This window comes from Phalacrocorax aristotelis, chromosome 20 (assembly GCF_949628215.1).
Source record: "Phalacrocorax aristotelis chromosome 20, bGulAri2.1, whole genome shotgun sequence".
NCBI classification, from domain to species: Eukaryota; Metazoa; Chordata; class Aves; order Suliformes; family Phalacrocoracidae; genus Phalacrocorax; species Phalacrocorax aristotelis.
In genome coordinates, this window is record NC_134295.1 from 2,629,416 (window position 1) to 2,653,499 (window position 24,084).

At 45.9% G+C, this 24,084-nt stretch overlaps 1 protein-coding gene across 1 annotated transcript; it reads left to right on the forward strand.

Moving 5' to 3' along the window:
• The first annotated feature begins 809 nt into the window (after positions 1–809).
• Positions 810–23,795, forward strand: MATN1 (matrilin 1). The gene is made up of 8 exons (XM_075114732.1): positions 810–1,009; positions 4,122–4,468; positions 12,695–12,917; positions 15,464–15,589; positions 15,879–16,292; positions 18,191–18,343; positions 20,844–20,922; positions 22,463–23,795. The coding sequence occupies exons 1-8, from the start codon at positions 922–924 to the stop codon at positions 22,512–22,514; spliced, it is 1,482 nt and encodes a 493-aa protein (XP_074970833.1). The 5' UTR covers positions 810–921; the 3' UTR covers positions 22,515–23,795.
• Positions 23,796–24,084: the final 289 nt, after the last annotated feature.

The following is a 24,084-nucleotide window of genomic DNA, read 5'->3' on the forward strand; positions in this document are numbered from 1 at the left end:
TCATCAGTCTTATTTGTTGATTTAGATTATTGGCTTTTTGAGGCAGGAGCTGTATCTCCCTCGTGTGTACAGACCTGAACGCTATGCTGTAAAAAATAAATCAAACTTCTAATCTGTCTGTCTATCCTGAGTTTCTTGTCTATTTATCTAGTTTAGGCTACTGAGTTCTTTCCTTCCCTCCCTGCTCTCCTGCACAGGGGCACAGCCTCATACAGAAGTAACTGTTTCCCGCAGGAAGAAATTTGTTCCGCATCCTACGCATTTGCCCCTGCCTCCCCAAGCCTTGCTCTCCTCTTCCTCTCCCCTCCTCCTGCGCCTGAGCATTTGCCTGCAAATTGAGCCAAGGAAGCGAAGCCCCCCAGTCCCACAGGCTTGTTTCCAGCCCTGTGCCTGGCAAACACAGGGACTGAGAGATGATTTGTGTGACCCTACTCCTGTCCCCCCCCTCGCCACCACCCCCTCCGTGGGCTTTGCTGCAGGAAGGACACGAGCCTGGCACACTGCAGACCGTTTGCTTACTGTGGCAAAGCTCAGGATTTGCAGACGGGAGCTGGTGATTGACAGGTTAACCCCAGTTCCCCAGGGCTGGTTTCACTGGTCCCACTGTTACGGTCCCAGATTCCCCACATACCACGCCGTTGCGGGTCCCTTTATAGCTTCCCATCCCCTTCGCTGAGCAATGAAGCCATTGTGGAGGGGCTGGGGGCCAGCAGGGCTGGACATCCTCCCCCTCCCCACCTTCGTGCAATATTTCCTCTTAGTCCTTCTTGCTTGTCCCTCTCCCCACGGTGCCCCCCGCCCCCGGCACTTCACACGTGTCAGGGGCTGGCCCCATGCCTCCCCGAGGAAGGGCAGGTTAATACCTCTGGGCCAAGGCTCCTGCTTGCCACTCTTCATCCAGCCTCCGGCTCCTCCGCAACCATGGACAGGATTTTCTCTGCCTTGCTGCTCTCTTTGCTGCTTCTCCTCCAGAGCTATGGAGTTTGCGGGGCACCTCCGCAGCCGAGAGGTAAGTGGGAAGCTCAGCGGCGGGACGCACGGTGTTGGTACTCTTCCTCTTTGCCACCAGCCTGCTTCGGAACTGGGAAGCAGATGAAGGAAAAAGAAATACCCAACATCAGTCAGGGGAGCAAAGGAGCTTTCTCAAATATTTTCCCAAAGCAGAAAAACCTGGAGATGTGTTTGCTTCTGGCCTGTCACATTGCTTTAGAGAAATGGCGAGGGGTCGGGGGTCTGTAGAGAGGCGCAGCAAAGGTGGCATCAGGTCAGCCCTGGCCCCGCGCGTAGCATCAGGCTCGGGGCTCGCTGCTTTTGGCTGGAGGAGGCCCAGGCAGGAGAAGGGCTGTCCTCTACTTTCTCCTCTCCGCAGCTCTGCAGCAGGCTGTGTTTGCCAGGAGCTCAAGGGGGAGCTGGCCAGACACCCCGAGCTCTGGTTAACCTCACTGAGCAGGAAGGTCTGGGTCAGGCTGCTTAGGATGGGCCTTTCCTAGGTTTTACTTCATCCCTTCTTGAGCAAAATCCTGCTCTGTTTGTCTTCCAAGTGGGGTGTGAAGCAGCCAGATGGGAGATGAGCTGCCTGCCCTTTGAGGTTGCACACTCTCTAACTCCTAGGCTGCAATTAGTGTCAGCAAGTACCTGGTAGCGAGGCAGCACCTCTCCTCTGCCAGGGGCAGGATGCTGCTGGGGGCTCCAGCCACTCACTGCAGGAACTCACTGCAGGAGAGGTGGCCAAGGCAAAAATGACTGCTGGGCTTTAAAAATGTTTGAATGAACTTATGATGACACATAATGCATATACCTGGGCAGATTGACAGTTGTAAAATAGCGTGACAGCGACTGCAGTCAGCTGTTGCTTATGAAGGGCAGTCTCCTGGTGCACTGGCCAGTTTCTCCTCAGTAATTTGGAAAGGGAGCGTTATCTCTGCTGCAGAACCGCCAAGCGCTACCGAAGACAGGAAACTAAACAGACCAGTCATTCAATTCAGCTCTACCGTGAGCAATTGCTATTTCTAAAATAAACACCTTTTAATTCTGAGTTACTAGGCAGGTTTCCTGTTCTTTTAAGGAATATGGCAAAGATGCCCTAAGAGATATTTTCTGCTAAATCAGTGCGTGAAGTTCAGCTATTCCTGAATAACTTCAAGTGTGGACATTTTTAAAAATAGAGGACGATTTTATTTTCGGTTTAATTCAACTTGAAAATAAACTATGCTGAGCCAAGATGTCGCTCAGCGCAATCGTGCCTGACCGTCACCTCCCGCAGATGACCAAGGCCCGTCCTGCAGACCCTGATGTGCGCACAGTGGCTGTGACCAGACAGGCTGAAATCCCAAAGCTCCCATCTGATCCCTCCTCTTTTCTCTTCACTTCCCTGAAATATACTTCACTCATAAAAAGAGGTTTAAAATGTTATTTAGGGCAAAATCGCAGAGCTTCCACGCAAAAAAGAAAATATACTTTAAAAATTCTATTGGTTCCAACTGTTCCTAGGGAAGAAAAACACATTTCTTCCTTGGTTTTTACTAAAAACAGGGGCGATTCGTCAGCAACTGTGGCAAAGGGGAATCTGCACTTTATTTCTGGAGGAACCGATTGCAAGAATTTGAGCCTTTCTCTGTACCTTCATTTCTCACCTGTAAAATGGGCATAACCAACCCCTGGTAAAGGGTTTGCAATGCTGTAGATGGACTGCCAAGTGGGTTTTTCCTTCCTCTGCAATGAGTTATGGTGGCAAGGCAAAAGTCACCCACATGGGAAGAGGTTATATTGCATTTGAGTGGAAACTGGAGCATCTGACAAAGTAACCATTGCCTGCTTCCCTTCTACACACAGCATCTTTTAGCAAGACCTTTCTGGGAGCCAGAAGCAAATTCAGCATTAGTGTCTCTCAGGAAACTAACCTGATTATATTCTTTATGGATATATCGCTGGGTATTTATTTTCATCTGTCTGAAAGACTGAAAGCTCCATTAGATTTCACACTGAGGACTAGCTATAATATTTATGTCATAATTTGGAACAGATTTGTTGGCCCAAAAGCTCACATTTAGAAATCTGTCCACAGAAATCTCCTTTATGATATAACCTATATCATCCCTCTCTGCGGAAATCAAATATTAACAGAGCACTTGATGCCCTACAGAGACAGGCTAAATGATAGAAAAAAATTAACGGAACAGAACGCTATAGATCTGGTGGGGAAAATGGGACAATTCATTTAGAAAATCATAAAAAATATCAGTCCTTTTTATATTTTGCCACAGCTGAAGATTAGGATGGAAAACAGTATTAAACAGAATTTTTAAAAAAAAAAAATCACTCGGTTCTTTGCATTGCTAATGCTTCCTGTTTATATCATTCACATTTCACAGTGGATATTCATGTCTTAGTGTAGAGTTGTAGAGATTAACTCTCAATTACGTGGTTCTACATCTCTCTATTGGATTCTCCCTCACCAGCCCACAGAAATAAAACAGGGCTGGTCTTTGCTGTGTTACAGTATTTCATTATTAGTGCCATTAGCTGAAAAACAGGAGACTGGTTCATGTTATGTTCGTTAGTTAATCTGGGTATCTTGATTCACAACTGAACCCGAACTGCTGAGTTTCATGCCTGCTTCTGGTCATGCATGATGAAGATATAATCTCATTAATTAATATTCATGTGGATTGCTTATCCATGTCTGAAATGCAATAACTCCTTTTGAGACTTTGATGCAGAAATGCATGCAGAGGCTTCAGGTCACAGCTTTATTGCTCCCTCCATGCTGCCATAAGTGAATTAAGTTTCATGTAGACATTAGCAATAGCCTGGGCTTACATGTGGGTAGCCCGCTCCCACAAGAGCAGCGCTGCTTTCTCATCAGCTCGCTCCTTCAGAAGTACAGGTTGTCAACTGGTGGCTGTGCTTTTCTTACAGACACTTTCCTGTGAAAGGAAAAAGAACATTTAGAACTACTAGGTTAAAGTGGTCTCGCTGGGCCTCTCTGAGACAGGCAGAGAAAGGATTGAAGCTTGCAGGTCCTCTAGCCTCAGCTGCTGCTCAAAGACGACCATCCCCTCCCTCCTGGTATACTTTTCCCTTCTTCTTTTATTTTTCTCCTCCCTCCTTATCCTTTCCAGGCACCCTGTGTAGAACCAAACCCACCGATCTGGTGTTCATCATCGACAGCTCTCGAAGCGTGCGCCCACAAGAGTTTGAGAAAGTCAAGGTCTTCATGTCCCGGGTGATCGAGGGGCTGGACGTGGGTCCCAACTCCACCCGGGTGGGTGTGATCAATTATGCCAGTGCTGTCAAGAACGAATTCTCTCTCAGGACCTACCAAAGCAAAGTGGGGCTCCTGCAAGCGGTCCGGAGGATAGAGCCGCTCTCCACTGGGACTATGACTGGCCTGGCTATCCAGTTTGCCATTAGCCGGGCTTTTAGTGACTCAGAAGGGGCCAGGCTGAGGTCTCCCAATGTTAATAAGGTAAGCAAATTATCCATTTCTTGGACACTCCTTCTTTCATGTGGCACATCATGGAGCGATTGGAAAAATCAGAAAAGGAGGAAAGGTGATTTTTTCTGTGCTTTGAGTGTGGGGGGTTTAATTGTCAAAGGTGACAAACCTCTGGGAGGAAGAAACCTCCCAGCTCTTTGAAAACAAAGCTCAACTTTCTTTTGGCCACAGCTGGCCACAAGTTGCCGACATAAATTTAATCCAGCTTCGCTCTCTCTCCTGTCTGCATGGAGGGTCTGTCCTTTGGGACGTGGCTCCCTGCTTCCAATGTACCTGTGACACCATACCACCATGAGATGATGATCTTGGCCAGGTTTGCTGGGCGTGAACCATGCTCACCTTCCCCAGAATATTGTAATAAAGATGCTTCAGATTCCACCATAGTAAAAAGTGAGGTGACCTTCTGAAAGTTCCCACTGAAACGGCCCCTTCCAGCTGCAGGATTAAAGCAAAGTGCTGTTTCGGTGTCTTCCTCTGCTCTTCCAGTTTCTCAGAGGCTGGCTGATGCCTATGGCTTCCATTCTGGGTATTCTTTTTAGGTACACAGTCTTTACTGGCCATTTAGGGTTTAAGGCTGTGGTATAAGGTCAGCTTAATTTTACACATGGCTGCAACAGGCATCGCTGCTCCTGACCCATATTCCCTGTCCAGAAAGCTCAGTCTTTAAAAAATTATTCCCCAGATACTTCATTCATTCTCTCTGGATGTGACCATGAATGAAACCAAACCTCAGGCCTGTGACCGTAATCAGGAAAACTCTCTTCTAAGCTTGTGGAGAGTGTATATTCTTGACAATAAGTGTTTTAGCTAAACATGGTGAACACACTTTCTAGGCCTTTATGCGCCATGCCAGCTCCTCTGGCTTTCTGCTATGAGACCAGACAAGAAAAATAAGCAAAGGCATTAGCAAGCAGCTAGAGCTTTCCACCAGCTGGACAAAGCCCAGCTGGTGGAGCGAGGAATCTTGGAATTTTTCTCCCAATTACAATATTTTTGGAACATCAGTCACTTTCCATTTCTCTCACTGTTAGTACTGCTCTAGGGAGGGCAGAGCAGAACATGGAAAACATCCCCAGGGATGGCAAGTCAAAAATAACACTGAAAAGTAAAAAATAGGCACTGGCAAAGATGTGCCAACTCCAAAAATCAGCAACCCGAAGGCTCTGCTGGTCTGGAATTCCCAAGATACCTCTAAAAATGAGGCTGTCACCTACAAGGATGATTTAATTAGATGCCCTGTGTGCTCCCTCACTATGTTGCACTATAAGCAACCTGCAAATATGAATGAATCAATCCTCATACAGTCTTTTATTGCGGTACTCGCAGGAGGGAAAATTCTATGTATCCTTAGCCTAAACCTGGTTTGACACAATAGGAAGAAAACCAAGAGTGATAACAGGAGAAAAATAATGCTCCAATAAACTTTCACTAAGTCTCATTGGCAATCCGCTCCAGAGAGAGAAGCTGGTGCAAAATATGATTTGAGAGCCCAGCTCTCACAGGGGAACTCCAACACCTAACTGCAATGGTTTTTATTCAAAAGGAGTGACATCAGCTTGTTTGCCAAAGTCTCTGAGGTTCACCGAAAGAAATCATAGAAAAATTGCAGGCCATTATTAATATTATATTGTTGTTATCATTATTTTTTTAGTAAAGAGCTTTAAAAACCTTTAAGTGCAAGACTAATTGTTCTCATTCATTTCACTGAACTACTTCAAAGAGACTAAGTGTGGATTCAGCCTTTAGCTCAAATCTGCTGTTTTCTGGAGGTTCAAGCAACCGTCTGCTGCTGCCAAGATGTGTTTTGCTCCTCCCCGCTTTCCCAGCAGCAGAAAGTCTGCCTCAGGGTCGCGGCAGAGACAGCAGCGATCCATGCTGCCACTGCTCTCCAACGCCTTTGGAAAGGACTCATTTCTCAGCTCAGGGCTTCCCAGTTTCTCCATGGATTACTTCACTGAAGAGCTGTTGCAGCTATTGCATGGGAAAGAGATGTTTCCTCCAGTAAAACCACTCCGGGGGAGCTGCTGGGAAGGTGACAGGTCTCCAGCAGGGCCCTTCTGCTGTCTCAGCCTGGCCAGAGCACCCTATGGTGGAAAAACTCGAGCAGAGAGGGTGCCGCAGGTCTCCTCTAAGCAGGATCATCCATAGCTACACAAAACCGGTGTCCTTCTGTCCAGAAGGAAAAAAAGTAATGGGAAATGTTTGATTTTGTTGGTTATTGTTTAGCACAAAACCAGACAGCCAAACTGAAACCAAAACAAAATTATCTGGATGATAATATCTGTTTCTGCTTTTGAGAAATTTTTACTCTGATTGAAGTGCAAAAATTGTTTAATAAGAAAGAAAACACAAAAAAGTCCCAACAGTTTGAATGTCAGACCACAGAAACATTTCAGTTCTTGAGTATTGATAGGCCAAAAAAGACATTTATTTCTCGCTACTTCCAATATGCCCTTGCAAAAAGGCTTATTTCTCATCTCACGCCATCAGTCATTGTTCCAATGTCCAGAAGTGCCAGAAGCAGCTCCAAGCAGCAGAGAGGTTCAGATGTGCTTCTCCTGCCTCCTACAGTGTCAGCAGTGGCTGCCCACTGTGCAAGAGTGAAAGTGGTAGCGATGCGGGAGAGGGCGGAGGCTGCTCCTTCCCCCAGCAATGGTCAGCTCGCGCTAGAGGTATGGTTAGAGTACTTGCTTCTGAGATGTGCCTCACAGGATCACAGAGTCACAGACTGGCGGGGGTTGGCAGGGCCCTCTGGAGCTCATCCCTGTCCCACCCCTGCATGAGCAGGCACCCCCAGAGCAGGGGCACAGGGCCGCGTCCAGGCGGGGTGTGAATGTCTCCAGGGAAGGGACCCCACAGCCTCTCTGGGCAGCCTGTGCCCCTGCTCTGGCACCCGCACAGGGAAGGGGTTTGTCCTCATGTTCAGGTGGAACTTCCCGTGTTCCAGCTTGTGCCCGTGGCCCCTTGGCCTGGCGTTGGGCACCACTGAAAAGAGCCCGGCCCCATCCTCCTGACACCCGCCCTTCAGATATTTATAGGTATTGATGAAAACCCCCTGCAGTCGTCTCTTGTCCAGTCTCATGTGATCAGACTTCCAGTCAAAGCTGCTGAGCACCTTTACAGATACATGAGGGTGCATGAATGGTGCCAGTCCATGCACTAAGTTTTCTTTCCAAAACCTGGGAGCTGTTGCATGGCTGTGCATCAACAGAAATCACAGGCAGTTGCTCATTTGCCATTAAGTGGCCTTTGGGACCTGAGAGCTCAAGGTATTTGAAGGGCTCCATCCCTTCTGTCTGTCTTCTTCAGTCCAGAAGATTTACTTGTAGGGAAAAAACAGTCAGGGGCACCGAGATGGCTGAAGCTGTTCTCCTCAACATTTGTCTTCTGAGCAAAGGAGGGTGGCAGAGGGGCAGCAAAGGGAGTGAAGAGTGTTTCATGCATTTGCCATCCCCCACATGAGGAGCTCATTACTGGAAGAGTAATTCCAGTGCTCTCCGTGGCACCGGTGATCCCACACTGAGCACAACCATGGCACAGCCCCAGCAACCCCCACAGGGCCCTCAGATCTCTGACTTGGGCAGACGTCCTCACCCAGCAGATGGAGGAAACCAAGAAACAGGAACCCTATGGCCAGTCGTTGCACCTAGAATGGTACCTGGGTTATGAATGAAGGATCCTAAAAGAGGGGTCTGATTTCCAGTCTTGCTGTATGAAGGCAGCTCCCATTGATTTCACTGGTTTTCTTGTTGTCTGCCTTTCAAACGGAACAAATAATGGGATCTTTTTAGACTCACTTTCCTCTAGGACTGCTGCCCAATCCATTCACGACCCTCAGACATCTCACCATATTTCTTTATTTTCTCCTGTCTTTGTCTAATTCCCCAATGTCTATTTTAAGTAAAGGCGACCATGTTAGGTCAGGACTGGGACACAATCCTGTTCTATACAACACTACTATAATACTTTCAGTATTAGTCTCTGTTTTTTCCTTAATACAGCCTGACACCTTACACGCAGCATTGACCATTATTGTAGATTGAAGAGACATTTACACAGAGCTGTCTATGAAAATGCCTGGATCTTTAGCTAACTAGTCTCTTCCACACCATTTAAGTAACCCCCTTCCATGTGCACTACTTTTCTGCTCCTGTCTACTCTGCAGCTGGGCTGCCAGACAACTCACTCAACAAGCTCTCGCAATCCTTGCAGCTTCCTGTCATCTCAGTACACACAAGAGCTGCTGATGTGCCAAACAAGCCTTTAGTTTAAATATCTGAACACTTCAAAAAAATCTGATTTCTTTAGTGGCTTACTGCAGTAGCATGGCTAAAGCATGAATCTTTCTGTGGACAGTGGTACAAAGACCTCTAAAGCTCTTTTATCTCCCTGATACTTGCTGGACATCTGAAAAAACAGAATAGGAGTGGTCTTTTTAATGATTTATCTTAAGCATTAAAAAAGAAAAAAAATCACTACAGGTTATTACCTCTCTCCTTCCACCTTGGACCTGGTCAAAGAACAGAATCACAGAAAGGCTGAGGTTGGAAGGGTCCTGTGGAGGTCATACTGAGCAGCCCGTCTCTGCTCGAGCAGGGCCTAGAGCTGGTTGCTCAGGACCGTGTCTGGACAGCTTTTGAATACTTCCAAGGTGGGAGATTCTACAACCATTTGCGTTCCTTGGTTCCCTGGTTGTTTTTCTACTTTTTTCCATAATGCCTTGAAGTCCAGCAAACTTCTCCCTTCTGTGACCCTCATGCTGCTCAGGGTGACCCCGTCATCTGCCTGGGAGGAGGAACAGGTCACGCAGTAATTCAGGGAGGTGAAGCTTCCCGAAACATTGGACACAGTCCGTGCTCCTTCACACAGCAGACATCCAGCAAGGCCTTGTGAAAATCGGTGTGATGATTGTCAGCCATGTGGGACACCGGTCAAAGCATCACGAGATCATTCGGTCTTGCTGTGCTCTGTGCAGCAAATGTCACCCCGGGACAGGGAAAAGCACTATTTGTTTCTGTAGGAGCTCAGAGTAAAGTCTGTTTATACCTTTGTCAAAAACTACAGGGGTTCCCAATTACTTTTATCTTTCTTTAGGAGGAACAATAAATAGATCGTCAAATTGCCGAGAAAATCAAGGGCTTATTCAACTTTCTGCCCGATTCTCCTTTCAGTGCTGCTACAACGGTCACGTTACCCAGCGCATAACGAGACAAAGCTACCTCATTAGCTGCGGGGTTGCCTACACATGGCAACCCTCAGGTATGAACACATAGGGATGCCCGTGAATACCTTGGTGTCTTAGTTAACCAAGAATAAATTGTGCCATGAGAACACGGGGGATTTCTGTATGACAGAACAGGAGAAGGATCCAGAAAGTTAGGAATTCACAGGAAAATGAAATGTGGTTGGTTAAAATGAGTAAAAGTTTTGACCTTGAAAAGCAAAAGTTTCTGAGTTTCCTCAGGGCAAAACTGGAGATCCTGTTCACCTATTTGGGACAGCAAAAGCATTCACCCTTCCTTAATCCCTCTCACATGGCTCCCTGCTAAGTCCAGCACGAGCCCCGTGCCGCAGAGCAGTGCCAGCCTCTCCAGGATGCAGCGGGTGCTCCTTTCCTCCGACCTGTCTCTTGCTCCTTACCAAACAAGGCACACACCAGGATTCTCAGCTTTTTAAATGAGACAAGGTCATAATACAGAGAATTACAAAGAACCTGTGACTGCAAATAATGTGGAGGTAGGTTTTGAAAGCAAAATGATGGGTTTTTCTCATGCTGGAACTCACTGCCTCAGGCTGGCAGGGAGGGGGAATCCTAAGAAAAATCAGAATTTCCTAATTATCAAGAAACCAACGTATGATACCAAGATCACTTTGTACTTGTTCTATTTCTTGCATTCTTTCTGTAAGCACCTGGTCCTGGCCATGGTCACAGAGACACTCCCTGGCTGGTTGGCGCTTGGTCTGACTCACTGGTACATTCATTTTAGCTGTGGGTTCACTGGTTAATTCCCGATGCCTGATCCAGACTCTTCATACCCAGAAGTTTTGTTTTCTCTGACAGCAGGTCAGAAAGCAACATAAATTTTGAGTGCTGTAGAGTAGATTTTCGCACAGATGCATTATGAAGACCTTTCCCACCACATCCAGATGTGGATGCTCCTCCTGGGTCATATCAGGAGCTCAGGCCTATGGGAAGATGCCACCCTGATGTGAAGAACCAAAGGAACGGCTTAAACTTGGAGAATCATTTTATTTAGGCAGAAAAATGCCGGGAGGACAAGCAACACCTCCATCCTGTGACAAACACTGCAAGAAAGATACACAGCTACTGACAGGAACCTGTTCATAGGGTCGTGTTCCTCGCAGAAGCTACTTGATAATACATCTTGTTTCCTGACAGGTTGGCTTTTGATAAGCTCTAATTGGCAGCCCCTGTCTCAGCGCTGCTGCCTGTTCGCAGCGAGCAGGGCTGCTTCGGCGGCTGAGCGGCTGAGTCGCGGGCTCTCTCTCCTGGCAGAAAGCACGACTGCACGGCGGGCTCTGCACCTCGGCTGGGCTGCTGGTCCAGAAGCCACCCGCTGCTCCTCCGGGCGAGCTTTGATTTCCATACTCATTCCCCTTTACAACACACACTGACATCTGCCACGGGTGACACTTTTCCTTATTTTGGCCACAAGCAGAAGTGAAAAACTTGAATTTTTTTCCCCCCTTGGAATCAGCCAGTGACAGAATTATGATGCGACCCGGAATTTTTAATTCTGTAGCCCTTAGGAAGTGTAGATAATCACCTGAACTTACAGCCCTGCACCAGACTGAAAAGCTCTACATTTTTCCTGGTTCACCCACATTTTGCATAGAAGGAAAACTCTGAACGGGGCAGCAGATTACTTTAATATTGCAGTATTACTGCGGGACAGACGACTGCAGCATTCAGCCAGCCCTCGGCTGACGGGTGGGCAGAGGGAGAAGGAGCCACTTCACCTGCATGGCCAAGGCCCCTTGGGCACGTGGGGCAGGGAGCCCCGCTCCTGGCCTTACCCGAGATGACTTTTTCTCCTGCCTGAGGATGTAAAACAGCCATCACACTGTCCTAATGGAGCAGCTGGTGGGTCTGATTTTATCCTCAGAAAGATGGAGAGCATATATGGCATAGAGGAGAACAGCAAATACTGCCTTGATGACCAGATGACAGCTCATTCAAACTCACTGTTGCTGCCAGATAGATATTTTCCCCCACTTTTTTGTTTGATGTTTCTTTACTTTCTATATTACTGAGAGTATTTGCCTGTGATGTAGAGGTTTTTTCTGCTTAGTGGCTCACCTGCTCCTGCTGATTATATTTCTCCATACTGCATTACATCCCGATGATTTGCTTTGGAGTTGACAGTGGTGTCACAATAAAACAGTTGTGAGGAAAAGTGGCAGGAGTAAATGAATTGGCAAAGAACAAAAATGAAGGTTTTTGTGACAATGTCACTTAGCAGAAGAAAAACAAAGAGGAAAATGGACAATCTAGCAACAGGAGCAGGACTCTTGGAGGCTTTCCACCGGTTCAGGGCTCCATCTAATCCAGGGTGAAATCCAGTTCCCACTTTAAAAAGCTGTCAGTTTAATGTTAATGTTAGTAGGGGTAGGATTTCACCTCTTTTATTTATTGTGGAACAGGGAATCAGAAATCATGGCAGGCACTGACAGACATCGTGACCTTAGGCAGATCTCTTCCCCTGTCTCTGCTTCAGCTTCTCCATCCATAAAATGGGGAAAAGTCTTCATGTCATGATGCTTCCATTACATTTCCTGAGCTTCTTTCAAGTTCCATACTGAGTCAGAGCTGTCCTTAGTGTCAGCTGGGGGTTCATGAAGACAGTTAGATTTTGGCTTGAGCATTAGTTTGCGTATGAAGAACATAACCTTTACTTTGGTTCCCTTAGGGGCGAGATGCACCAGTTGTCCCTTAATTAAATCAGTCACGTCCATGGCAGTTTAACCTTTCCACTGCAAAAAGAAACCCCACACAAAAAACATGGCTTGTGTGACCTCAGGGAGAATGGGAAGAGGGGGAGGAGGGGTTGACATTTCCTTTTTCTTTAATTTTAGAAATGTGAAACCTCCTTTACTAACCCAGCCCATTCCACAGCGATAGTGCTATTAACACCTAGTCAAGCACACACCTTGCGTCTGCCCTCTTCTGCTTAGGTGGCGATCGTTGTGACCGATGGGCGTCCCCAGGATGGAGTGCAGGATGTGTCAGCAAGGGCCAGAGCAGCTGGCATCGAGATCTTCGCCATCGGGGTTGGCCGGGTGGACATGCACACACTGCGGCAAATTGCCAGCGAGCCCCTGGATGACCACGTGGACTATGTGGAGAGCTACAGCGTTATAGAGAAGCTGACCCACAAGTTTCAAGAAGCCTTCTGTGGTAAGTCCTTGCCACAGCCCCGGGTTCCTAGCCAAGAGGTACAAGTGGCTGCCAGCAAGCTTTTCACGTGGAGGTTGTAGGTGTGATCAACCTTCATCCAGCTGCTTCCTTGCTCCAAGGACCTGGGTCTGCAGGGGCACGAAGCAGTAATGGAAGAGAGAGGCTCTTTGAAGTTGCCTTTCAAGAATTTCAGGGGTTTTTTAGGGAATTTCAGGCTTTATTTAGAGAAGTCTCCAGACTTTGTTTGCACTGAAGAGTTTGTAAACATGACTGACGTACTCCTTGAGGCATTGAAAAAGAACCTGGGAAACATGATCTTTATATAAATAAAATCATTGTCCTTTTGTTTAAGCCTATCTGGGCAGTTCCGAGAATCTGGCTTGTAATTTCCCCCACCAGTATTGTCATCTGAATTCCCAGCTGAGCAAGGGATGGTTTCACTTCCCTGCTAGAGGCTGAACGGCCTTTGCCCGGCTATGCTGTTGTTTTTGCAAGCCTTGTGAGGCAGGAAACTCTCCTGGCTGGTGCAGTATCTAATGCCTTTCTGCATAGCATATAAAAAGAGCCTGACTATCCTACAAACACATATTCACTCCTACATGAACTGGTGAATGGAGTGAGAAAGCTTTATTACTTTCAAATGTACTCACAAGACTATAGGAGGTGGTCTATAAATATCCATTTTATGTGCCAGCAAGAGAGGCCTGGGGGTTTCGCACACGCATCCTGCCGAAGCACAGACGTGTGGCAACACTTTTTAAAAGGTGCAATACACCACGGTGCCTGTGGCAAGGCATTGCAAACACATACACGCAGATGGACCTGTAAAACTCTCCGAGACCAATTTCTTCAAGAGGTGTAAAATTTCATGATTCAACTTTCAGGCTGAAAATGATGGGGGTGAGCAGCTTTTCGTCAAGGAAAATATCTTCCTTCGTAGGAAGGAGGAAAATTTTGAATATAAAGTGAGTCATGTTTTATAATCAGGTGTCACTGCACCAGAAGCTCATGAAAGAGGGGAACAAATACTACATACTAAATGGTGGATAGAGACAAAATTTGAGAAGGTGGAATCCAAGCCATGAATATTTGTAGGAGGTTGTGTTGGCTGCCCTGGAGTCAGAAGTCAGCTGGAGACGGAGAGGCCTCACAATGTGTTTTGAAATTCAGGCATTGGTGTCATTTAAAAAGATAAAGACAAAAAAAAAAATCCTTTCTGTGCCTTGCTTTTCAAATTTGTAACATGCAGATGACAACGTTCTCCCCATGGTAAAAACCCTCAGAGATGCATCTGACGGAAGCGTTGTGCTAAGGATTATTATAGCTAACAGAGAACAGCACCATATTAACTGCCAAGTGGGCTGTTATCGTGCTATGCAAGCAGCTGCACAAAACCGTCCTTGGAGATGTACCCAAACACCACCTGCTATTGCAAAGCAGGGTTTGTGGGTACTGACAGCAGGAAGAACTGTGCGGCACTGTCCAAGCTGTTTCCCATAATGCTCAACAAACACATGGGAAAAAAGGGAGACCCTTGCCAATCTAGCCACTGGTTAGACTAGTAATATCTCTGTAGGCTTCAGAAAACTCAACCTGAGAGCCCAATGTTACAGCCACCTGCATGGTTAGTAATATTCCTAAATATACGAGCTACATGTCTGCTGAAAAGGTCTACCGGTGTTGGCACAATAGGCACACATGGGACCTGGGAAGGCCAGAAGAAGTACAAAATACATGCAGAGCAGAACACAAACAGCTTGAAATAATGAATAGAAGCCCCTTAACTTTGAAAGACTTTGCTCCACTTCCCATCATTATGACAGAACCAGAAATGCTCAGTTTTCTCCACAGATTTCCCTGGTATCTGTAAACTAATTGCTTCAACCAGATCTGTTTCAAGTTTGTGTTCCATCGTCATTGCAGTAGCCATGTCAGTGCTGTCAGTCACCGAATGCTGCTGGCTCAGACTGCTGCAATTCAGCTTCTGTTTGCTCAGCATCTCAGGCGTCACATCCAGGTTAAGATCAGCAGGCAGAAATGTTTGTAGAGAACGAATCTGGAAGCTGAGCGTGCAAAGATAGCTCCAAAGCGAATTCCAAGTACGTTTGGACATAAATCCCACGCAGTAAAGAAAACTGTACACGGGGCTGAACTCAATAATCATAATTGTACTACATAACTGAAAAAAAAAGGGTATTGGCCAGCCCCGATGGTAGGTTGGAAACAGATCTCAACCAGTAGCTTTGGAGACTGAAGTACCTTGTGATATGCTCAACAGGCAGACGGTTTTTGCCCTCAGTACGGAGACTGTTTCTAGGCCGGGCGGTGCGGTGGAGTCAGGAGTCCTGTGAAAATTTCTCCGTGCCTCTTGTATCTCAGTCACTACCCAAAAGTAATGACCTCTGCTGCCTCGTCTTGCTGCAGAGCGCGTTTAGTTATCACTGAGCGCATGGGACAAATATCGTGCCTTGTGGATGGGCCGAGCAGGCGCTGGGTTGAGAAGCCTTGGCATGGTCTCTGATTTTAATCTGCGCCTTTGCTTGCAGTGGTATCAGACCTGTGTGCCACTGGAGACCACGACTGTGAGCAGATCTGCATCAGCACCCCAGGAGCGTACAAGTGTGCTTGTAAAGAGGGTTTCACGCTGAACAGCGATGGGAAGACCTGCAGCGGTATGTAATGATTTTCTTTTGCGCTGAGCTGAGCTGTGATCTGCAGCGATATGGTGGTGATAGGGCTGCGACAGGATAGACCTGTTCTGTTCAGAAAAGGCAGAAGAGGAAACCATGCATTTATAACCAAGAATTATTTTGAAAATTTTAGCGTGTTTTGTTGTTAAGTTTTGATTGATTAAACCTATTTCATTAACGATAAAATTACTCTAGGGTTATATTGTCCTACATAATTAATTGGGGTCTTAGTTGCTGTCTTCTTTTGCCCTCTTCTCGTATTTTGCTTCAGCTTGCAGTGGTGGGTCAGGATCTGCTCTGGATCTCGTTTTCCTGATTGATGGCTCCAAGAGTGTGCGGCCTGAGAACTTTGAGCTGGTGAAGAAATTCATCAACCAAATTGTGGACTCACTGGAGGTGTCAGACAAACAGGCCCAAGTTGGCCTGGTTCAGTACTCCAGTTCTGTCAGACAGGAGTTTCCACTGGGGCAGTTCAAGAACAAGAAGGACATCAAAGCAGCAGTCAAGAAAATGGCCTACATGGAGAAAGGAACGATGACAGGCCAGGCTCTGAAGTACCTCATTGACAGTTCCTTTTCCATCATCAATGGAGCTAGGCCTGGGGTTCCCAAGGTGGGCATAGTCTTCACTGATGGGCGGTCACAAGATTACATCACTGATGCTGCTAAAAAAGCCAAAGACTTAGGTAGGTCTCCTGAATTCTGTGGCTTGTTTCTCCCTTGGACCAGGTACTGCATCTAGTGTCAACCTAGGTATGACTCTTCCCCTGGAGATGTCTCTTACTTTGGATAGAAACAGGTTATTAGAGAGGGACTTTGTCAAGCTGTTGCCTGACTGTGCGTGCACGCTCATAAAGAACTTGGAGCAGCTCTGGCTGGGGTTCAGACAAATCTTGGTTTGCCAGCAGCTGGTTTTTGTTCCCACAGCCCCTCTGTGTCTTTGATCTAAGTCTGCTGCAGGTGTCTCTGCTGGGCAGGATGGAGTTTCACACATTTGGCATGGGGCGCGCGCTGGTCTAGCGTGCTTCACACAAATGTGAAGGGAAGGACAGGGAGAAGCTGAGGATTTGTCTTAAGTTAGTAATGAAAGTCAGGTCAGCATCAGTGGTACTCTCGGAGAGGCAAAAATGCCCATCAGAGAGCCCCTGGGAGAGTAACGGGAGCTGTAGGGCCAGGTGTGGCTTGGCTGTAACAGCCTTAAGGCCTGGAAAAAGAAAAAGAATAAATAAAACAATAAATAAAGCAAAAACACAGATTAAGGGAGTTACTCTGGACTCCCTGTCCAAATCCCAGACACACTAATAAGAAACTTTCTTCAGCTTCTACTGGAATATTAAAAGTGCACAGCGGGTCCATATTGATATATTTATATGTCTAAACACCGTGAAGTATAAATATCTTGAGATCTGCCCCTTTGCTGACCTGCTGAATAAGTTCCCAGTCTCCTGACATCTCTGTGTTAAATGGATGCGGCCCATGTGAACATGCTCATGAATTGCTAAATCCTCTACTTCCTTTTAACTTCGGTCGACCACTAGATGGGACTAGGGTCTAGCACATAATAATAAAGGTCAGGTACGAGCTCATGAAAAGCTGATGTTTACAAAGCATGTTGGTATATTAAGTGGATGTTTCGCTTTTACAAGACAGAAGGTCCTTATAAATGGTATCTACAGAAATTATTCCTCTGTGGTGATAAAACTTTATGCCTTGTTTCTTCCTCCTCTCTTGTCCCTACGCAGAAATCTCCAACATCTGCTCATAAGTGATTCTAGTGGTATAAATAACAAGATGCTTATAACTAGACTCCAAACATGCTCCTTGAGTTGAACTTTGAAAAAAACAAATATTGGATACATCCAGAGGTAGAAAGACAAGGCAAAAAGGAGAGGAGGGGAAAGCATTGCCAGTGCCTAGACATGGAAAAGTAGAGGCAAATATTTTAAAATAGGGGTTAACCAATGTCACCGTGCAAGTCAATGGGAAAACTGCAGCTCAGTTCAATAGAAACTAGTTTAAGCCAGAGATGGCCAATAAATCTCCTGGCAGTGAAGCATAGTCCCTGGACATGTTCTTAACTCACAGTATGGGTTGCTCTTGACAATCTATATATGACTTGCAATATTAGAAAGAGATTCACCTACAATTTTGCTGAACCACAGGTCTCCATTGCACCAGGGACTTTGCCACATAGGTTAATTAATGGTGGCTGCGGGCTATTTTGAAAACTTCCAGTTTCCTTTGTTTCCCTACTAGCTGGATGCATGATCCTGTCGAGGTGTTATGATCATCTGTCCTTTCTTGTCTCTCCAAAACATTGTTCTTGTGGTGAGAGTGGTCATTGTCTGGATAATTCTAGTAAGACTTTGCCTGCAAAGAGTATTCTGGAGCCCTGGTTGACCTGCTTGAAATAAATCTAGAATAGTAGAGGGTAAAGGGATTCATTTCCCAGTTAACATCTGCAGAGGTGTGTGGAGACCGTGGTCCAGCAGGTGAGCAAGGATGTACAAACTGACAAGGGGTTGGTACCAGAGCAGCGAGATGCTCCGTGGCTGTCCAGCTGACAGGGTCCCATTGCTTGCAGGCTTTAGGATGTTTGCTGTGGGAGTTGGTAACGCAGTTGAGGATGAGCTGAGGGAAATTGCTTCAGAACCAGTAGCCGAGCACTACTTCTACACGGCTGACTTCAGAACCATCAGCAAGATCGGGAAAAAGCTGCAAATGAAAATCTGCATCGGTAAGAGTGGGGGATTGGGGAAAGGGGGGATTTAGTCATAGAATCCAGGCTGGAAGCAGAAGGGCAAAAATGCCCCTTCAAATGGATGTTACAAACAGCTCTCTGTTCTCACTGTATCGAGTTTGTAGGGTACTTGGAAGGATCATGAGACATCGACATTTTGGGTGGTTACCTGAACCACAGCCATGCCTACACCTACCTCATCCATCTCCCCTCTCACGAACTGCCTTCTCCTTCCCTTCCTCCACCCTTCTCCCCTTCTCTCCTCCTCTCCCTTCCTCGTCAGTAATGATGACTTCATGCTGTACCAGAACCTGAGAACAGCCAAAAGTGACATAAGGAAAGAAGAGTTGCTCTTAAAAGAGAAGCTAAGGGTTGATTTATTGGGCATCTGAGTTGAAGCCTGCTAACCACTGGCTGCTCCTACAGTCAAACAGGCACCACAAGGGTGATGCATTTCAAGCCAAAATAAGCATCTACTATCTTCCACATGACTCATAGATGTCTAAATTTGGGCGACATGAATGCTAAGTTGCCCAGGTTTGGATAGTCTAGTGAAGCAAAGGCTGAGAGGACTGACCGGAACACAGGCATGACAAGAGGAGGTAAAGAATAACATAAAAGTTAAAGAATATTAACCTGTAAATAACCTGAGTCTAAAAATTGTTAAAAAAAAAAACTGTCACAGTTATTCTGGATTTTTATTTTGAAGGAACCATATACCTCCTATGAAATATTGGCCCTTGCAATGCATCTGCTTGATCAGGCAGACCACGGTGAATGTGAAACACTCAGGCTTCATTTCAGACACCGAATACCTTGCAGCACTTCTGAGAGCTACGCTGCCGGCCTCATCAGGAACTTGGCACTCTCTTGTCGAGACTAGGTGCTCAGGCTCCTTTATCCTGCCAGGCAAATATTTCCTTCTAGTTCCCAGCAAGATACACTGTACACAGCTCTGATGGGGCTCATTTAGTCCCCAAGAAAGCTCTGCCAAGCTCAGCTCTACTTTCAATTAGTGTAGATCTGCTCTTGAGTGCCCCATGACCTCCACTGCTCTCATGGCATGCAGAGATGCTCTACAACATCAACTGGATGAAATAAGACACATTGCCAAATGTTAATCTGCTTTTTCCTTTTCTTCGCGATTTCTATCATTATTTGTGCCAAGACTAAGTGACACCCATGTAAATATTAGTGGCTTAGCAGAAGGTGACTCATCTGTTTTTCTTGCTGAATGTATATTAGAGAGAAAAAAGTACTGAGGAAGTTAGAGGCCTTGCCTCAGGGAAATCATATTAGGTTCTTGCTCCACTACAGACGACCTGGGCAAGCGCCCTGCTCTCTCGATTCCTGAAGATGGGACCCTCCTTTCCTCCTGGGGAAATCCAAGAGGGACAACACCCTCCAGGGTCCTGTGTCTGCAGAGCCTGGTAGCCGGGCTTGCGAGACAGAGAGTCTCTTTGCCATGGCTACTTTAAAAAGCAGGAGTCAATCCAAGAACAAGATGAGGGGATCCATATGAAAACCCCCAACATATTGTATTTAAATATCTTTTGAGAAAGCAAATACTTTTAGACTTCAGCATTCAAAAGAAGTAAAAATAGGTTTTGGAAAAAGTACTTGTTTGAAAAAAATTCCCTTAACATTTGAGTTTAAAGAAAAAAGGAAAGGAACTATCTGTATTTGTTTGATTTCCAATGCCAGCTTGTATTTATCAACAGATGGCTAGAAATCTTCTCTTAATATCCAGCTTTAGTTTACTCATGACTGGTTTAATTCCACTGCATTTTTGAGCACCTTATGTCCTTTCCCTTAAGAAGTCCTTCTCCGATTTACTGCTTCCATTTGCCAGGCAGTTGACCTGACTCAGAGTGATCTTGTAAACACCCCCTTTGTTTCCCCAGTCATCTCAGTACCCTTTTTTGCTCCTATTTCAATTTAAACTGATTTTTCTTGAAGAACATATGTAAATTATCGACATAGATGAGCAAACTGATTGATGCACATTGCTCCATCTGCTCAAGAAACGGAAAGCTTAAACAAGACTTGACTCTCAGCCCGTACACAGCGCCTCCAAAGTTTCATTTCACAGAAGTTTACCAGCAGCAAAGCGTACGGCCCTCCATGGTGATGTTATTGGGACTAAAAGTGGCAAACAGATTGTTTTGAGCACTGTATGTCGTAAGATTCAAATTCTGGGGGGCAAATCTGAAGCACCAGTAGCAGAGCTCAGTGGGTTTTCAGGAAACTTGGAAATCCAGGAAAGACAATTTTGTGCAGAGCCTGGCCTATATAAGAAGAAAATGTGAGATTCTTTAGTCATCTGAGGTTAAAGCCAATGTGATCAGTCAGATAATTAGAAGGAAAGACATTTTGATTTCCTTCATGTCTGTGATAAAGAAAATAAGAGTTGCTTTCTTTCACTTGTCTCAGTGATTTTGATTTAATCTTTTTTTTTGTGCAACTTAACGCAACTTCTTGATATTCTGATCCACAGAGGAAGATCCATGTGAATGTAAATCTATTGTGAAGTTCCAGGCCAAAGTAGAAGACCTCATAGATTCACTGCAGCAGAAACATATCCTTCTGAAGCTGTCTTTGTTCAGAACTCAGTGGGTCGGGTTGTGCTTTCAGGAGGGACCAGTGGGGAAAGTCTACATGTGGGGGAAGGGAGTTGGGCAGGTGTTCAGGAAGCTGGGAAAAAGGCATTTGGGTTATACGTGTCCATAACAAGAATCCCTGCACCAGAGTGCGCAGCTACTGCTCTGACACAGAATAAGTAGAACAAAACCAACAGAGCCAAAGTAGAATATGTCAAACCATTGCAAGATAGCAATGAGCTGTGGGCACCAAGACCTAGGTCAGTTTTTAGAAAGATGCTTAAATGCTGCCGCTGTGACGGCTGTGGAAGCATGGTTCATGCACGGGCTGCTGCTGCTGCTCCTGCAAGCTGCGGGTCCTGTGAAGCAGGCCAGAATGTGAGGGCTGAGAGCAGCGGTGGGTGACGCTGGCCTGTGAGCAGATGGCACCACTGGTGCACATGTGCAGCTGATTCACCCAGTCATTAAAACTCCATGGACTGGATTCTTTCTATCTGACAGGAAATGTCTACAATGAGAACATCCGAGTAGGCTGCCTAAATTCCTCCACAGCACTGGAGGGGAAGAGGGTCTTCTAAAGCAAACCACCTCTGTATAGTCGAGGGTCTGGATAAACTCAGAGGGATAGGTCCAATAGTCAGAGGGATTGGTCCAATTTCTCCCAGCTCTCTAAACCTCAGTTGCGAGAGGCTGACTCTCATGTAACTGCTTGCTGCAAACATCTCCAGTGAGGCGAGTTGGATCCCATCTGAACTGAGTTTGTGGGACTGCATTCTGCCATGCTGGGTCCTGTCACATTGCAAAAAGAACATAAGTAAGTGATTGAAAGAGAAACAAGAAAGAAGCTGTCGATAAGATGCAAACGTCTCATGAGGAATTAGTGAAACCTTGGGTGGGGCTCACATAGGGCTAGGGACATTTTTCATTACTGACAATAAGGAGAGAATATAATTTTAAAAGCAATGTCCTAATTTATTCACACATTTCTGTGCTTTGCTATGGCAGTTGCACGGTGTATTTTCTACTCTTTAACTCAAATTGAGTGAAATCCACGACTTAGGTTATGCGAAAGGTCAGAGTAAATCAGTAGTTCTCACCCAGTAGGTTGCCGCTCTCAGGCACATCATGAAAAGCAATTAGTGAAAAGAGCAGGAAATTGCAACGCACTATGTAACTCTAAAAGCACTCTGCTCCACTCTTCATGCAACCCATACTGCTCAAGGTCAGGGATTCTCTGTCAACCACTCAAAACACACCCCAATCATCCTCACATTTTTTACCCTTCCTTTTATAGCAAATTCATAGGTGCATGTGAGCGTGCGTGCCTGCATGAATATTTCTACCTTCAATAAATGTTCATCAACCTGGACAGTTCTGGAAATGCTGATGACAGCATTCCTCTGCTACCTGCTCCCAGCAAGGCAGCTCCATTCATTACCTGTTCTGCAGGCCAGGGCAGGACTTGAGCAATGAATCACTAATGTGCACTGTCATTTTTTCCCCTTAACTCTTGCTCACTGGAAGCTGTGGCAAAAAGGATCGAAGCCCTGGAGAACAAGATCATCTAAGATCCCGAAGCAATATTATTTCCCTCCTTCCTAATGTAGCAGAACTAGAACTCCTTCACTTATAAAGGAGGGCAGCTCAGCCACAGTGTTATGGCCAGCTTGTATTGTTTTAAAGAGTCTAGTCTACCTGCATTTGTTTAAAAGGGAAGAAGTATAACAGTAGAGCAGACATTGTGTAACGGGCAGAGCACCGTGTGACTGAGCGCTACACCATGCTAATGTTTGTTGCGTCATATAGAGTGCATATATTAAAAAAAAAACTGGAAAGATTTGGTTTTGATTTAAAGCTTAATATATATATGTGTGTTAATAAGTACTTGACTACGAGTTCTGTGAATCCTTGCTGTGTTCTTCTGCATCTTTTGTTTCTATGCATGGGATAATTTAATTTAAAAGTCACAGTGACTTGAAATCAACTCAGATGCTGAGTGTAAAATGTCAAAGCCTCTGATCAGCTTATTATTGTAAGCATGACGCATTTGTTGGTAAGTAGGTGAAATATAGTAATGATCTCCGAGCGTGCGTTGCAGACAAGATAGGATAGGATGCTGCTGCTAGCTGGGTTTATCTATCGCTGCTGTACAATATAAAAACGAAAAAAGCTCAGCTTTCCTAGCCAGCGAATGCTCTCACAATGTCTCAGTGAACTAGCGCCTGAGCTAGACCTGTTCTGGGTAAGCCCTGATAACGGGCAATGAGCCAGCGGCCGTGGCTCTGCGTAACCAAGGCGGTACTGTTACACCAGCCCCAGGAGATGAGCCCCCGCTCCTCACCTCTGGTCTCCACGTCCTCAGCTGAAGCTACAAAACGTCAGTAGCACCTAAACCGCAGGGAGCTGCTGCTGGAACTGCTGCCGATGGAAGCAGTGCCTTCATCTTTGCGGCGACCAGCGGCTCGCTCGCGCCTTCCTTACCCCACAACTCTAAGCACCTTCAGAGCCAGTAAGTTCATCTCAACACCTTTCAGACTCTTCTTCTGTTCCTGGATTCCTGGCACTGGCAGGACAAAAACCCCGGTGTGGGCTGGAGGCATCTAACGCTGCCTGTCTCCTATGGCTGTAGACCGGCTGGGCGTGGAGCGGGGAGGCCACGTCTATTCAGGGCACGATGGCGCGCCATTGAATGTGAGCACAAGGGGTTGGGTTTGGAGGGGAGGGATTTTTATTTTTTTTGTATCAAAATATTTATACTTGAGACTATGTGAAAAGCTTTTCAGAATAACTTCGGCCTGTTCACAAATGTCACCACAGCAGGTGTGTTTTGGGTGAATATTAAAAGTATGCTGAAAATATTAAAAGTGAATTTAACTTCTTTCTTTGTGTAAGCTTTGAGGTAGTTGCCTACATCACCACCTCTCTACAGTCTTGGTAGTGGGTAGGAAAGCCTCCATCTCATGACACAACCTTTTATTTCAATGGAAGAGAAGAAACAGTTCCATAGAGAAACTGAGACCCTTCTCTCAAAACAAAAAGCTTCTTTTATAACAAAAATCATTTATTGTGCTCTTGGACTTGCAGGAATGAGTCAACACATTTCCGAGCATTAGCTCAAGGACTAGAGTCAGTTCTTGA

Bases quoted from the DNA above. Each gene is read 5' to 3' on its own strand.
- MATN1 (XM_075114732.1), top strand. From the start codon at position 922: ATGGACAGGATTTTCTCTGCCTTGCTGCTCTCTTTGCTGCTTCTCCTC. The intron at 1,010-4,121 runs GTAAGTGGGAAG...TATCCTTTCCAG, and splicing joins GGCACCTCCGCAGCCGAGAG to GCACCCTGTGTAGAACCAAA. The intron at 4,469-12,694 runs GTAAGCAAATTA...TCTTCTGCTTAG, and splicing joins GGTCTCCCAATGTTAATAAG to GTGGCGATCGTTGTGACCGA.